This window comes from Ascaphus truei, chromosome 3 (assembly GCF_040206685.1).
Source record: "Ascaphus truei isolate aAscTru1 chromosome 3, aAscTru1.hap1, whole genome shotgun sequence".
Lineage (NCBI taxonomy): Eukaryota > Metazoa > Chordata > Amphibia > Anura > Ascaphidae > Ascaphus > Ascaphus truei.
The window spans coordinates 271,571,810-271,588,838 of NC_134485.1; the positions used below are offsets into that span (position 1 = coordinate 271,571,810).

Here is a 17,029-nt window from a genome sequence, read left to right on the forward strand (position 1 = left end):
GCCTTAACATCTTCCGCCACGGCTTCCAATTGGATTTTAAACCTCCCATGAAGTACCGGTAAGGATCTCGGGAAGCGGGAGGTCCCGGAGCTGACTTAAATATGGATCAGCTCTGGAGAACCACTGCTTCCTTTCTATGTAAAAACATTGGATTAAACAAAAAAACAGACTAGGCGGAACAGTTCCCTTAACTAGGTGCTTCTTGCCTATATATTACATTTCTGCAGTGGTAGAGCGGCAAGGCTACGCAATAGTTTCATCTGTTTGCAGTCACATTTGTTTGAGTGAAAAACTTGTTTGGTTACTAAAATCTGTTTGACAGATAACATATATACATATTGTCACGAACGGCACACCTGTAAGCACGTGACCTGCATACGGAACAAGGGTTAATGCTCGCAAGCTGTCCCTCTTTTCACCTTCGCAAATGTCCCTCAAATGAAAAATATCACCCCTAAATCTCCAATATTCCACCTGTCGCGAACAGTACACAAGTGACAATGTGAGTTAGATATGCAACCAGGGTTAATACACACGGCTACTCTAGCCAACTCACCTTTCTCCTCTGCAAGGTACTTTACAATGAGTTACTATTAACCCCTTACTCAATTGCAATCATATCTATATGCTTCCACCACCAGAGAAATGCAAGTAAACGATGTCAAATTAGTATTTGCCAAGGTGTCGGGTACCTGTTTATAATAGAAAAAATTATGCACTTAACACACACATCTGTTGTAGCAAAATGTGCCCAACAATGTTAATACTCTCTCCAGAGTGGGCAAAACATCACTTATTAAATGTTTTAATATATATAAAAATACAGAGCTTAGATTACAGAAAAAAGGATTACAAGAACATGCATTTACAGTAAATGCAGGACAGTTTCTTAAAATAACAGGATAAAACCAAAAATAGAAATTCGGTTACATTACCATATGTCATAGGTTAACTCCCAGAGAGGTCACTGGCGTACAAGTGAGACTTCACGTGTTTGGTCCAAAACACACCTCTGTTGAAATCTGATTTTCATAATCCTGGCTCAGGTTTATGTACTATTTCTCTGAGATTCAGATGGCTGTTGACACTGCCAAATGACGCCGCAGGTAATGTGACATGACGTCGCGTAACCCTGCGGCGTCATTTGACGCCAGGAACTGAGGTAAGGGAGGCGCGAGCACCGGGGGCAGCAGGCAGGGGGGGAGTGCGCAGCTTAAAAAGTTTGCGCACCCCTGATTTAGACACACCTGAGTTGCATCTATAGATTCAGGCGGTCATGACGCACGCAACGAGACTAATCACGGCCATCTTAATCCTAAATTTGAGTGACAAATGGATATCTGTTCTTGGCACCTCTTACCCATGCAGTGTGTGGTCTCAGCACATGCCACTCAGTGCCGCGAACACACACCTGTAACTCCTAGTATGTACAGTACAGTAGATCACGTCACATGATATTCTCATTTTTATTCAAGTCCTTCAATGAAAACATAACCTGTGTGTCACATCTCTCTGAAAGGCACCAGTAATTATTCACAAACGTTTAGATTCCTTTGAGGTTGACTGCGTCATCTCTGTTAGCGTTTATGACCTTCTACACAACACGTCACCTTGAGTGGGCCATTCATGGCAGGCCCCCCCCAATTAAGTTCTCTTTGAAGCACCGCACAGAGCCAGTAAAAGTCTTGACCTGTCTTAAACCCAATGTATTGTATTTTTAAACCCAAACTATACCTTCTTAACCCCTGAAGCACCAAATGGATTAAAATACACGATCTCATGATATCATGATACTTATATACAAAAACATACTTAGATTTTTAGATGGCAAGCAATTTTTGATTTACATTTATCCGCCTTCTGCTATGTGGCCTTTGTGGTATATGGATTTTCCGTCATGAGAGCAGTATAAGCCTGCTGCAGTGCAGAAGTGTATTTAAAAATGTATTAGCTGAAGATGGTGTACCGGTGAAATATTTGATTACTTCATCTTTGGTTATAGATTAATACATGTAACTAATGGTAGTACGAGCTCTGTCAAAATGTATACAAACAATAGTAGCATTATGCATTGGTAAATCAATATTGCCAGTCCCTTGCTAAACAAAGAATTTTTTTTTTTAAGGAGTGATTTAGAGCAAGGGTGCCCAACTCCAGTCCTCAACAGGTAAGATTTTCAGGATATCCCTGCTTCAGCACTTGTGGCTCAGTCATAATGACTGAGCCCCTTGTGCTGAAGCAGGGATAACCCCAACACCTGGCCCGTTGGTGGCCCTTGAGGACTGGTGTTGGCCACCCCTGATTTAGACTCAAACTTTGTATACCATAGGTCACACAAAATGTCAGAAACTCGCTCAGGAAGAATTTTAGGATTACTTTTTTGGACGTTGTTTATGCAGTTCATAATTTCATTTGTTGAACCTTTGGCGATAATCTTATGTTACATGATAGATTTTCCTCTTATGTAATGAAAACGGCAGATTATATATCAACCAAGTGGGGAATATGGGGTCTTTTACCTTACAGAAGTCACTTGCCTATGATAGGATAGGTACAGTAGGCCAGTCTATGGCTTTATGGTAAATTAGCCAACAGAAAACATTATACAGTATGAGCAACATTTACTGTGGTCACTTTCCAGTGTGCCATCATTTACCTATAAAGATACACATTTATTTCTGCATAGCAATGACTAGTATCACATGATCCAAAATGTAGTCTGTATGCTGGTTATTTATTTAATCATTTTTTCTTTTAAAGCCATTTTACCATATTATTGTTACATAGTGGATTATATTAAATTAAAAATAATATATATGTATATCCATTGAGTTGTTAAATTCTAGTTGGGCAAGATAGTCATCTACAGAGGCAGCGGCCGTTATTCGATGGAATCACGGCGCCGTTTTCGTGTGCGCTGCTGTACTCCACGCGGCATTAACGCCACCAATCGCCCCCGGCACACGTGTTTATCGTGGTTGCTTTGTTTGAATTTCATGGATTGTGTGCAGTACTGTGCTACTGTGTCACTTTCAGGGGTTTAAAAGCCAGAACACTAAAATGACATTTTCTGCACTCGCCTGCGCTCGCGTCTAACGGTGGTACGGTTGGAAGAATCACGCGCCATGACGTGGGTATCCGAGGTATACACCGTGTGAAGTGTTCAAATAACGGCCGCAGCATCTGTATGTATAGGTATATTTATCCAGAAGAAGTCAAGCACCCAGGAAAATATTTCCTGCTTATCTCTCTTGAGGGGGAAAAAAATCCTTTGACTACCATAATGGCTATCTGATTTCTCACCAGATCCAGAGTTTTTTCTATGTTTTAATTTAGCCAGCATATCCCTGCATTGTGTTCCTTTCTTTAAAGATGCCTATCCTTTTCTTACTAATATTTGCTTTATCTGCCATCATGGTCTCTATGGTTAGAAAATTCTACTTTTTCATTGTTGTAAATCTAAAGAACCGTTTATTTTCCTGATGTGGGAATCTTTCCTCCAATCTCAAGGGATGACCCTGTCATGTACTGTCCTTCCAAAGCACTTCCCTTGAAAGTTTCTTGTATTAACCTTGAATATTTTTATATACAGTATGTTTATCATTTCCCCATTTAGACACCTCGGTTCTAATGTAAACAAAACTAATTTGTATAGCCTTCCCTCAGTCAGACCTTCCTTAAGTCCTTTTGTGCATTAATTGCATCCTACACTGATTTTAAGATCTTACATAATTTAGTGTCAACAAAAATGCTCTATGCTTAGAGCACCATTAATAAACCAGTTAAAAAGTGGCCCCAGTACTGATCCTTGCGGTACTCCACTTACAACCTTCCACATATGTAACTCTGTCTATTCTTCCACCAGTTTTCAATCCAGGTGCAAATCTCGCAGATCGATTTCCTCTCTTTTGCACATTAACCATTTGTGTGGCACCATATGAAAAGCCTTTGCAAAAGCTGAGTAGATAAACTACATTGTCTTGGTCTATATCCATACTTCTATCCAAATATAAACGAAGGTTAGCTTGGTATTAACTATCCCTGATAAATTCATGCTGACTATTACTAATATTATCCAAAAGGTATTCCTGAATATCATCGCTTAAATCAGGGGTGCGCAAACTTTTGGCCCAGCGCCCCCCCCTACCTGGTATCCGACGTCAAATGACGCAGCGTGGTCATGTGTCGTCACGCCGCATTGCCATGGCGATGCATCGTCAAATGATGCTGCAGGGTCCATGGCCTAATTTGATGCTGCGTTGTCATGTCGAAGCATCGCCCGAAGCCATCGGACAGAAGGTGAGTTAAAGTGGTCTCACACGATCCCCCGGCATTTAATTTAAATGCTTTGGGGAAGAGCGGGGGGCTTCTGTAACCGCCGCACGCCCCCAGAAAAATTCTCGTGCACCCCTGCCTTAAGTGATAATGCACTTGGGTCACAAAAATCCAAAGGCACAATACAGTGTTATTGGCCCTTTGTCCACTACTATTGAGGAAAGGGACCTGGGAACCATTATTTCAGTAGACTTAATAGTATTGTAGACGAGCAATGTAACAAAGCAATTGTGTTAGGTTGTATAAGGAGAGGAATGTGAGGGGTAGTGATGCCACGTTATATATTTTTGGTGACACAACAGCTAGAGTATGGCGTTCAATTCTGGAGACCATGTTTTCAGAAGGACGCACTGTAAATAAATTGTAGATTGTAAAAAAAAAAAAATGAAAGGGCAAATAAGATGCATAAGTCTTATCAGGAAAGACTACAGGATCTTAATATGTGCAGCTTAGAGGATAGGAGGGAAAGGGGAGATATGATAGAAGTTTTCAAATATATGAAGGGATTTGACAAGATACAGGAAGGACGCATAATCCAAACAAAGAGAGGAGTGTTAAACAAGTGGTCATTCTCTAAAGCTGGAGGGTAGCGGGCTAAGGGGAAACGTGAGGAAATACTTCACGGAAAGGATGGTAAATTTGTGGAACGGCTGCCCTACAGACGTGGTAGGGGCTAATACAGTAAGGGAATTCAAATATGCTTGGAGTAAACCTATGGCTGTCCTAAAAATTAAAGAAAGCCGAGGATCAAATAGGATGTGAAGTGTTACTGCAGATAAGAAAATGGGCAGAATAAGTGTCCTAAATAGGTCCAGTAGATGTCCTACTATTGATATCAGGCTTACAGGTCTGTATTCCCTGGACATGATCATAGCTATGTTTTAAATAAAGGTACCATATCTGGTTCACTCCACTTTTGTGGTACTGAACTTCTGGAATCAGATTCCTTAAATATTAGTTGCAATGATCTGGCTATGACTGAGCTCAGTGAGAGCCCTTGAATGTATGTCATCAGAACCAGATGCTTCATTTCTTTTAATTTTCGGTTAATTGAATTATTTAAAGCTACCTTTGTACTTGTTCATGTGTTGGCCAAATCTTAATGTTAAGGTTGTGGCTTGCTTTTGCTGTGGTATTTTTGGACATGGCCTTGTAGAATCTCCCTTAGTTGATTAATATCTGCCTTTCTAAAATTAGAAGTCTTTGTTGGTCCAATATACGTTCTTGAACAATGGAAAGGGAAAAAAAAGCATCACTGTTTCCCAAATGTCCCCTCGCTTAAATATTGGTTAGTACTTCTCCATTGTTTGTCACTACTTGGTCAGGTATTATTATAGTAATCTTATGTACTGTTTTACTGGATAGGTAATTCTAACCATTATTTTCTTGGAAATCTTAACTTCTGGCAAACGATCATCTGCTATGCATATGTTTTTTCCTTTACTTCTGTTATATATTGGCAATCCATTGTTCCAAAATCAGCTTTTCGCATCTGGTACGCACCAATTTATTTTGTGTGCAACCACGTACAGGTACAGTATATAGTGTCTGACACTGGTCCCTTGAGCATCAAGTCACTTTTATACACTAGCGCTGATGCAGTTAAGGCTTAAAGGGTGCAGGCATTTTCAATGAGAGCGATGTCAGAATAATGGTTAACAGAAGCAAATAAGACATTGATCACATAAAACGAGTATCCTAGAAGAACTCTTATATTTGTTACTTAGCAAAGGATGAGAAATGAATCTCTGTATGGTGCTTCTAATTCCCAGAATAGTGCAATGAAGGCAATATAGCCCAGGAGTCAAGGGTTGAGTCAAATCAATGAAAAAATTTATATATGTGATATATTGTATATACAATATATAAGATATATATGTATATATGCTTTCAATTTCAGCTGTAGTTGCTCAATTTCTTTAGTCAGTAACGTAATCTCTTTAGTTTTTTGTTTGAGAATAATTTGAATAAGTTTAAATGAGCAGTCATCTAACGTCTGGATCCACACCTTTTCAAAGTCCACGTTCCTAAAACCAAAGGTTGGTGTTTTCTTAATGCGGAGTCCTCTTGGGATCCTTTTAACCTTGGTATAGTTTTCCAGGGACGTGATGTCCCACCATAGCCTTAGTCGTTGAGTCTGTAATCTTTCTAACTTGAAAAAGTGTGTGCCCAGATCTGAAGGTTCATCACACAACAATTCTCCACTGTCATCAAAGACATTTTCAGCCCGTTTGGTACGCTTAGTGTTATCAAATCTATTATATAAAAAAGTCTTCACAGTAGCTTCTTCAATAATATCCTCATTAGAATCTTCTGTATCCATAATATGCAATGTAATCTCAGTATTGGTGAATTAGAGTTTAGGGTCTATGGGTAAACCAGAATAAAAATAATATCTGGTCACAAATCACACATCAGGAACCTAATAAAAATAGAAAAAAAGCCAACCAGTCCTATAGTGAAAAAATTCTAAACAGTTGTAACAATGTCCAATAGGAGTATATATATCACAATAATAAGTCCATTCAAAATCCAGGGTATGAGCAACCAAAAATGTAGTACAGCAGCAAAGGATGAGAAATGAATCTCTGTATGGTGCTTCTAATTCCCAGAATAGTGCAATGAAGGCAATATAGCCCAGGACTCAAGGGTTGAGTCAAATCAATGAAAAAATGTATATATGTGACAGGGTATATAGCTCACCAAATAAAGCCTGATATGGACAGAAAGCATATAACCACCCTCAAAATGAATTCACAAAACAGCCCCTATATAGAAGGACTCCCAGTGCATTCACTATAGAGAGGGATGGTGTCCTGAACCAAAGGCTGGAGCCATGCAAATACCCTATAGTCACAGTCACAATGTAAGAAATACAGATAAATGACTCACATGATAGACCCCTTATGCTCCATAAACGCGTGCATCCGTCCGTTGTGTAGATAAAATATGCTTTGAGAGAAGGTAGAGCACTGCTGAAAAAAGTAGGGCTGGAGGCTGAGTAGTGAAAATTAAAAATGCTTTAATAGAGATGCATGGTAGCAAAAGCTACATAAAAAGGGTCCTCTAATGCATTTCGCGCTAAATAGCGCTTTATCAAAGAGTAACCTATGTCCCTGCTAATCCACCTTATATGCCAGTCAATGCGGAAGTAATTTCGCGCCAAAAATCAGTCAGAAAGAATCTGACTGAAACTGAGTCCCTGTAAAAACTACGGTGGCCTCATAGGGTAGAAATACCTCCGTTTTGAAAAGGCAAAGGCGGAAGTACAATACAAATACACAACTCAATAGTAAATCAATATGAAAAGCAAAAACGAAGCAAGATAACAAAAGATTAGAATATAATAATCAAAGCAATAGATGAAGAAGAAAACAATATACTATACAAAAAAAGAAATCAAGAATAAAAACATAATCTAACTATATTAAACTCTTAATTGATAGATGGGGACATATATAGTTATACCCAACCATGAACCCATAACTCATTCCATTATTTTTATATCTTATAGCAATATCTTAATAATATATAATGATGCAAACAAATCTTAAACTAGATAGAAAAGGAAATAAACAATCTTATACTAGAACTCAAAATAATAATAACCATAATATTTAAAGAAATACATATGTATATATGAAATAGTACAAAGAATAAGAATACTGTATATATGTAAGATTTACTAAAAAATAATAAACCATATAATAAGTAATAAGGCCCATAGTGGCTAGCATTGGATCTTTGGGAGATGGTGTATCACGCTATATTGATGGTTTCCTTCAACCTCTGGTTCACTCATTGCCTTCCTTTTTGAGGGACTCAAATCAACTTTTGATGGATCTACAGGAGGTCCAATGGAAAACCTCCTATAGTTGGGCCACTATGGACGTCATGTCGCTCTATAGTATCATACAGCACAATCAAGGGATTTCTGCTATTCAACATTATCTTCATCTATCCAAATTACCGGTTTCACTTTGCACATTTTTGATTGAAAGTATAACATTTTTATTAACACACAATTATTTAACTTTTGACTCACAATTTTATTTACAACTAAAGGGCACTGCTATGGGGACTTCATTTGCACCATCTTATGCTAATTTGTTTATGGGCTTCTGGGAATCTATTTTTATTTTTAGTGATTATAACCCTTTTAGAGAGCACATTATTTTCTACAGGCGTTATATTGATGACCTGTTTTTCATTTGGGATGGTGATTTTCTTTCTTTTGAAACTTTCTTTAACACTCTTAATATTAATCAGTATAATCTCACATTTACTTATGATTTTGATATTCAACACATTGCTTATTTGGACATAATGTTGTATATAGATGTCAACAAAATCATTCAAACGGACGTCCATAGGAAACCTAATTCGCGTAATGCGTTCTTGATGGCTAGCAGTAATCATTCCAGGCCCCTCAAAAAGGGGATTTTGAAGGGGCAATTTTTAAGACTTAGAAGACTCTGCTCCACAGAGGAATCCTTTGATATTCAGGCTGAGTATTTGGTCCATAGATTTCTAAAAAGAGGCTATAATAAGGTTCATATTGTGGAATCTCTTGATGCAGTTAAAACTCTTGAACGTGCTGATCTCTTTATTGGTAAAAAGAATTACAAATATAAAGGGAATAGAACCATCATGCCCAAAAAAATGGAGAATAGGGCACCCTTTTTCATTACACAACAGTGTAAGCAGGCAGATTCTATTAGAGGTATCATTCACAAACACTGGCACACCCTTAAATTGGATACAGATTTACATAATGTGGTTAAAGATGGACCAAAATTTGTTTTTAAAAAAGCCAAATCACTGCCAGGTTTTCTTCACCAAGTCTGTTTCGTTCAAACCATCCACAACATATTTCTAATATACCAAAAGGCTTCTATAGATGTGCTCATTGTGTTGTCTGCCAATATGCCATTCCATTGAAAAGTATCCAAACATCTAAACCTAAAAGGAATATAAAAGTGTCCACATTTATCAATTGTAATTCGAATTTCATTGTGTACATATTGAATTGTGGTTGTGGCAGGCACTACATTGGACGCACCATTAGACCCTTGAAAGCTAGGATAATGGAGCATGTTAGAGCCATAAAAAATCGTACTATTACACATCCAGTGTCACGTCATTTTGCCCATTGTTCTCAGGGGGGTATCCAGAACTTCTCCTTTTCGGCTATTGAGCATGTTCCTCCACCCATTCGGGGTGGTGACAGACTGAACATGCTCAATAGACGAGAGATGTTCTGGATCTTCAGCATGGATTCCCTATACCCGAACGGGATTAATCAAGATTGGGAATTAATCCACTTTTTATAAAATTATTTAATTTCTAAGATCAGTCTTAATTTAAGATATAATGTCCTAACATTTATATTTATATTCATGCTAAATGTGAATTAATATGTGATTTTTCTATTCTTCCACCCCTTAGGGGTTATTTAGTTTGCTATATTATTAGTATTAAAGTATTATATTTTACACATTCTTATTATATACAATTTTTGAATCTATTCTATACATTCACATATTTTGATTCTAGATGTGATTAGAAAATTCACCAGCTTTGATATATTTTTTATACTTATTATATGGTTTATTATTTTTTAGTAAATCTTACATATATACAGTATTCTTATTCTTTGTACTATTTCATATATACATATGTATTTCTTTAAATATTATGGTTATTATTATTTTTAGTTCTAGTATAAGATTGTTTATTTCCTTTTCTATCTAGTTTAAGATTTGTTTGCATCATTATATATTATTAAGATATTGCTATAAGATATAAAAATAATGGAATGAGTTATGGGTTCATGGTTGGGTATAACTATATATGTCCCCATCTATCAATTAAGAGTTTAATATAGTTAGATTATGTTTTTATTCTTGATTTCTTTTTTTGTATAGTATATTGTTTTCTTCTTCATCTATTGCTTTGATTATTATATTCTAATCTTTTGTTATCTTGCTTCGTTTTTGCTTTTCATATTGATTTACTATTGAGTTGTGTATTTGTATTGTACTTCCGCCTTTGCCTTTTCAAAACGGAGGTATTTCTACCCTATGAGGCCACCGTAGTTTTTACAGGGACTCAGTTTCAGTCAGATTCTTTCTGACTGATTTTTGGCGCGAAATTACTTCCGCATTGACTGGCATATAAAGTGGATTAGCAGGGACATAGGTTACTCTTTGATAAAGCGCTATTTAGCGCGAAATGCATTAGAGGACCCTTTTTATGTAGCTTTTGCTACCATGCATCTCTATTAAAGCATTTTTAATTTTCACTACTCAGCCTCCAGCCCTACTTTTTTCAGCAGTGCTCTACCTTCTCTCAAAGCATATTTGTTACTTAGGTCTGCTCTGCATTATAATAATTTATTGCTGCTTACATACAATGATACCTCTTAAATAGAAGTTGTACGTGCAATGAGTTTTTATTTTAGTGTGGGTTGGATTTATGTCCCTTAAAGGGTTTACATGTTTTTTTTTTTATTATTATTATTTTTTTTTTAAACAATCTCCTTTAAACGGAACATTATGATATTAAAAGAATGTTACATTTGGGCAGAAAATGACTTGCACACACACATCCGCTAAAAGAGCTCTGGTTTTCTGCAAGTATAAGCCTTAGGGAAATAGAGTATATTTGTAGATGTTTTCTGTTCAGGAAGGAGACCAGTTTCTGAGGTAATTGTTTCCAATCTCGTTTGCTCCAATACAGATACTGTAGCTGCAGTTAATCTGTTCATTGTTTATTGGGAACATTTTATGGGCTGCCAAGTTTATGCAATCAGCAGTTTGTGCTGCAGCCTTTTTTATTACACGTTACCAGTTCTGCAGATCACAGGTCATTATATACCCAAATATTCTAGTGCCAGAGAGACGAGGTACCCAGTATTAAATATATTACATCCTTCAAAATGTTTTTATCTAAAGACATGGTCATAAGTACTGTACATCCACTTTAGAGAACAACGTGTTGAACTTTATTGCTTTCTAATTGTTACAAATTCATTTGTGGCGCTTGTGTATCCGAAAGAAACAATTACTATGATTGTGGAATAAATCCGAATGTGACTAGATAGCAAGACGTTGTATTGTTGGTGTTCTGAAGCCCCATGCCCAGGACATACAGCAGTAAGAAGGCTGCTGCAGGCACAGTGCAGTGACTGGAAGCGATGCTGTGACACAGGAAAGAGCGTGGCTCACAGCAATGGCTCTCAAATAAAATGAGCTTTGCTGTTATGTAGCATCTCTTAATATGTTGTGATATAGGAATTAAACATTTCTTTTTCTTTTTCAACAAAATCACAAGTTTTGTTAATTTCAGGTGTTTATTTGTTTTTGTTGTAGCTTGTGATAAGATTTTATGAGCCGATTACCCATTGGAGTAACTATGGGGTTTTGCGCCCTGGGCAAGTTCCTCCAACTGTGGCCCCCGCACAGCGCCACAATTATAATTCCCTCAGACCTTATTTAGGCCACTTCCTTTAAAAACGTTAGACATAAAAGAAAAAAAAATGTTTTATTGTGTTCCTCTTTGTTTGGGAGTAACATAAATGAACAGAGCCATTGTATAGAGCATGTGTAATGTATTTAAATAAATATGGATTGAGTAATGGCACTGCTCCCTTCAAACCATGCTCAACAAGAGCAGAGCCAAGAGTAAATCCTTACACACGCAGTGAACTTTCCATTTTGTTATCATTGCAAGCTCTTCCCTGCATATTCATCTTGGGTATTTGTTGATGGGTGAGTTTGGATGGCTATGTCTTAGTCAGAAAAGTAATTTGTTCTGTTGTAAGTAGTAGCTTTGCCAGAGGTTTACATATGAGCAAATGAAAAAAAAAAAGTCAAATGTAAAACTCTGGCAAAGCTATTGCAATGGTCTCATTACGTCATTCCTTAAGTAACCTGATCTGGAGCTGTTTATTTATTATGATTTATTTTTTTAATACCATTATTGGTTTACCATGTTATTTTAGGAATGTGTAAGCTCAAAAATGTCACCAACTCTCCGAGCATGAGCGCAGGCTGTCCTGCATAATTCTGCAAGCATGAGTGGGGGGATTGGATCGGGGCTATTTCTGTGTGTAATATGTGTTGCTGTGTGCTGTGTGCTGTGTGCTGTGTGCTGTGTGCTGTGTGCTGTGTGCTGTGTGCTGTGTGCATTGACTGTTGCTGTGCGCGCTTCAAAACCAATTTTTTTTTTTTGTCTCCCCAAGCGCTGAACTTGGGAGAGTGTACATGCCAGAGCACGCGCTGCGTGGCCGTGCAGATTCACATTCACTGAAGTAAAGGCGCCAAGTGCGCTCGGCCGCAGCGTGGGCACAGCCTTGTATAGTACCCCAACTCTCCTTAAAAGTGGTGTGCATGCCATGTGCAAAAGGATTTATTCCAAAGCTTGATCTTTTTGGACTTCCGTCAAATGAAATTGTAATTCAGGTTAATTTATTTATGCTTGAACCATGTTCAAAAGACAGCTTTATTGACGTGTGCAAGAGAAGTGCACATTTTTTGCTTGGTTGCACCACCATCTTTTCAGAGCTGTTTCAGAGCTGTTTCTGAGCGCAAGCATCCTCCAGTGTGTTCCTTGCACTCATGGTGACTTCTAGGTTTTCTGTGTTTTATGAATGCAGAGATCTGCAGAGCACTAACCACAGATTCTCCTCACAGTATTTATTCCCACCCAAGCAGTACTGCTGACAAATACTGCACAACCGCGTCCTCACGAACATTTTGGCTCATAAATTTATGATGTGGTTGTGTTAATGTTGAACTATAATGTTGAACTCCGCTTCTTTGGTTTGGACAGGATTACACATCTGGAATGAAAATGACTTTTCCATTGTGGTGCGACTGTTTAAATGTCAGCAACAATCAACATTTAATTATGCTGTCAACTTATAAACAAAAGTTTAAATCTGTATCAATTACTGTCTGGCTAGTTTAAATGCTGCAGATACAGTCTAATGCATTGCAGAACAAGTGGGATGGTGCAGAGGTCCAAATAACAGAAATACATCCGCTGCCACTAAGAATTCATGTTAAACCATCTATATTGTGTTAGCTGTATTTTATATGTGTATGGCAACTGTAATGACTTTGGTAGGTACAATGTGGTATGCGTGTGTGTATATATATGTATGTATATGTATGTATAAGAACAAAAAGAAGACAGAGAGCGCACGCCCCATAGTGTATTATTGTACATTTAATTGGAGGGGGGGATGGAGGAGGGATTAAAAACACTCACAAAGTAGATGTGAATAACAAGCAAATTGTGATAAAAATCACCACCGAGGCAAGCACCGTCCCGTGTCACGTCTGCAGTCCAACAGGAAATCTTCGAACGATTCACCAGGTAGCGTTCATCCTCTGAACTATCAAAAAAAGTCCTCCACGCAATGTGGTATTAGAGCAGGGCCTCAATGAAACACCATACACGCTCCGGCCGTAAAGCGTGCATGTAACGTTTTGACGTAATGTACGTCCCTGACGCGTTTCGTCACAATAATGCAACTTTATCAAAGGGAAATGACATGAACAGTGATGGCTGTAAATATATACCACAGTATGCACCAATCAACTGAGACACACTGGTATATATTTACAGCCACCACTGTCATTTCCCTTTGATAAAGTTGCATTATTGTGACGAAACGCGTCAGGGACGTACATAACGACATTACGTCATCACGTTACATGCATGCTTTACGGCCGGAGCGTGTATGGTGTTTCATTGAGGCCCTACTCTAATACCACATTGCGTGGAGGACTTTTTTTTGATAGTTCAGAGGATGAACGCTACCTGGTGAATCGTTCGAAGATTTCCTGTTGGACTGCAGACGTGACACGGGACGGTGCTTGCCTCGGTGGTGATTTTTATCACAATTTGCTTGTTATTCACATCTACTTTGTGAGTGTTTGTAATCCCTCCTCCATCCCCCCCTCCAATTAAATGTACAATAATACACTATGGGGCGTGCGCTCTCTGTCTTCTTTTTGTTCTTCTAAATTCTACATTGGAATTGGGTATTCCATTTGAGAGCAGCCGTGGACCCCTTGACCCTGTACATTGTTCTGTTATACCTATCAGGACTTATTCTAGGGTTTGGACATTTTCACTTGGACTTTATTATTTAATTTTATATTGTGTGCGCATGAATATTCCTAATTCATGCATTTAGAGTGTATATTCTAGTTTGCTTGAAATTATTATAATACATTATTTGAATTTATTTTTTCACATTTATATAGGATTGTTTGTATTTATTTGTATATTGCACTTGGTAGAATCTTATTATTATTATTTACTAGTCTCACGAGTGGAGCTACTTTTTCTTTTTTCTTTTGTGTGTGTGTGTGTGTGTGTGTGTGTGTGTGTGTGTGTGTGTGTGTGTGTGTGTGTGTGTATATATATATATGTATGTATGTATGTATGTATGTATGTATGTATGTATGTATGTCAGGCACTCCCATAATATCAGGTGAAAATTGAAAGTTATTCTTATTTAATGTAATAATGGGTGTGTCTGGCTTCTTTGCAATTACTATATATTTTTCAATTATTGCAGCATGCTAGAACACCCTGCTGTGATCAAAGAGCATAATGTTTTGAGTGCCCTCACACAACTAACTTTTTGTACGCAGGTGTCGCCACATTATCTAAAGGTGTGTTTAGGGTGGTGTATGTATGTATGTTTGTGTATATGATATATCTACAGCTGAACCCCGTTATAACGTGGTCCTCTGGGTCCACCAGATGCGATCGCGATAAAAAAAATGGATGCCGCGATCAGGGATTCCGCGTTCACCAGAGGGGGAGAGCTGGGACTCTCCCAGCTCACCCTGGAGCCGGCGTCGCAGCGGCACCCTCACACAGCATTACCCTGCATTTGCAGCAGCAGCTGATCTGTGCGCTGTGCAGAGAAGCTGTGAGTCTGCGAGAGGGGGGAGGGTGCGGGGGAAGGATCTCACAGAGTCTGGGCCGGGATGTCAGCTGTCTCTGTGAGTTCCGTGGCCAGGAACCAGCTCCATTCTCTTCTCCCCCCAGGGGAGGTACAGGGAGGGAGGGAGGGAGGGAGGGAGAGAGGTGTGTGTGGTGGTGTGCAGGCAGGGGGGATGTGATGGGCAGGGGGGGATAGGATAGGATGTGCAGGCAGGGGATGTGATGTGCAGGAAGGGAGGATGTTTTATTTATAAATAAATAATGTGATGGGCAGGGGGATGGGATGTGATGGGTAGGGGGTGTGATGTGCAGGGGTTGAGCTGTATATCCTTTAAAGGAGCAGTTCATGCCGTTTTTAAATTTAGTGGGTGTCCATAGCCACTCCGGCTAGCTGTGGTTTAATGTTCCCGCGTCACGTGGGCCAATAGGAAGCCGCACCAGATGACGTTACGACTTCCTATTGGCCCACAGGGTGTGTGAGCTATAAAACTCCGCCATAGCGTGAGCCCTTCTAGCTGAGCAGAGCCGCTACTGGCACCCCCTACAGAGTTAAGTATTTCCAGAAGCAGGGGGTTCTCCAGAGCTGAAATGAATGGGGTTCGGCTCCAGAGACAACATGCTTCAATCCAATGTAAAAAAAAAAGAAGAAAAAAACTTGGATTGCCTCTTTATCAAAGGAGTCTCCCAGAAACTAACTCTGTCTCGCTCCGGAGACCTCTTGCTTGCCAACTAGGAGAAGAAAATGGCAAAAAAAAAAACTATGCGGAACCATACCTTTACCCTCAAGTGGTGAAATCCATTTTAGCTGATGGCCAAAACATTTAAAGCAAGGCGTTTTCCCATCTGACAGAACATACTGCTGGTTAAAAACACCAATCAACAAGCATGGTTTTAAATTACTACAATAGATTTGCTTATGTGTATTTGTTTAATTACAGACTACAAGAGATGCAGAAGCCAAACTAAAAAATGAAAGCAGAGTGAAGCTCTTTGTCTTGGATTCAGACACACAGGTAAACAATGTAACCATGTAAGGCCGCGCTTATTGTGCCGGCGATGTCAGGCTCAGGTCACTGGAAACATCTAATTGAGATGACTTCCAGCGAGCGTGACCAAGCCGTTGCGCCACGCTTACGGTAAGCGCACGCGACGGCAATACATTTGTTTTGACACGGCGTCGCTGTCGCCGGCGCTAAAAGCGCAGCTTAAGGAAGAAAGCGAACTTGGAAATGGTTTATTGTAAAAGGAGATGGTTCGAGAGCAAAACCATCAACAGTAGTATTTATAGATCTTTTTTTTCTCTCTGAGAACAAAACAGTCTGAATTTTAATTGAAGTACTCATACATTTCTCAGATTAATTCACTTAAAATTTTTAAGGAAATGCATTCTACTAGTAGAAATTTTCTAAATTCTTGGTCGATTCTGCATATTTTTATTTAGATATTTTTGTATATTCAGAAACTTATGGTCCTCTTTTCTTGTCAAGAAACTTGATTTTTCAGGAATTGAGCCAGACATAAAACCTTTTGAGGAGAAGTTTGGGAAAAGAATTCTAGTGAAGTGCAATGATTTAGCTTTCAATCTCCAAAGCTGTGTGGCTGAAAACGAAGAGGGGCCAACAACAAATGTAAGATTCCGTATGTTCCTGATAACCTGTGATGTGCGTGTTTTTCAAAACTGTTTACACATTTGTTTTTTGGGAGTTATTTTGGGCACGCCTGT

General features: G+C 38.7%; 1 protein-coding gene across 23 annotated transcripts in view; it reads left to right on the forward strand.

The window, feature by feature from the left end:
- Positions 1-17,029, forward strand: part of DOCK9 (dedicator of cytokinesis 9) — a 263,517-nt gene that overhangs the window by 142,955 nt on the left and 103,533 nt on the right. For all 23 annotated transcript variants that reach the window (XM_075590793.1, XM_075590800.1, XM_075590807.1 and 20 more), the window contains exons 10-11: positions 16,245-16,319; positions 16,794-16,934. In XM_075590793.1, the coding sequence (XP_075446908.1) occupies positions 16,245-16,319; positions 16,794-16,934 (216 nt within the window). The remainder of the gene's footprint in view (positions 1-16,244; positions 16,320-16,793; positions 16,935-17,029) is intronic.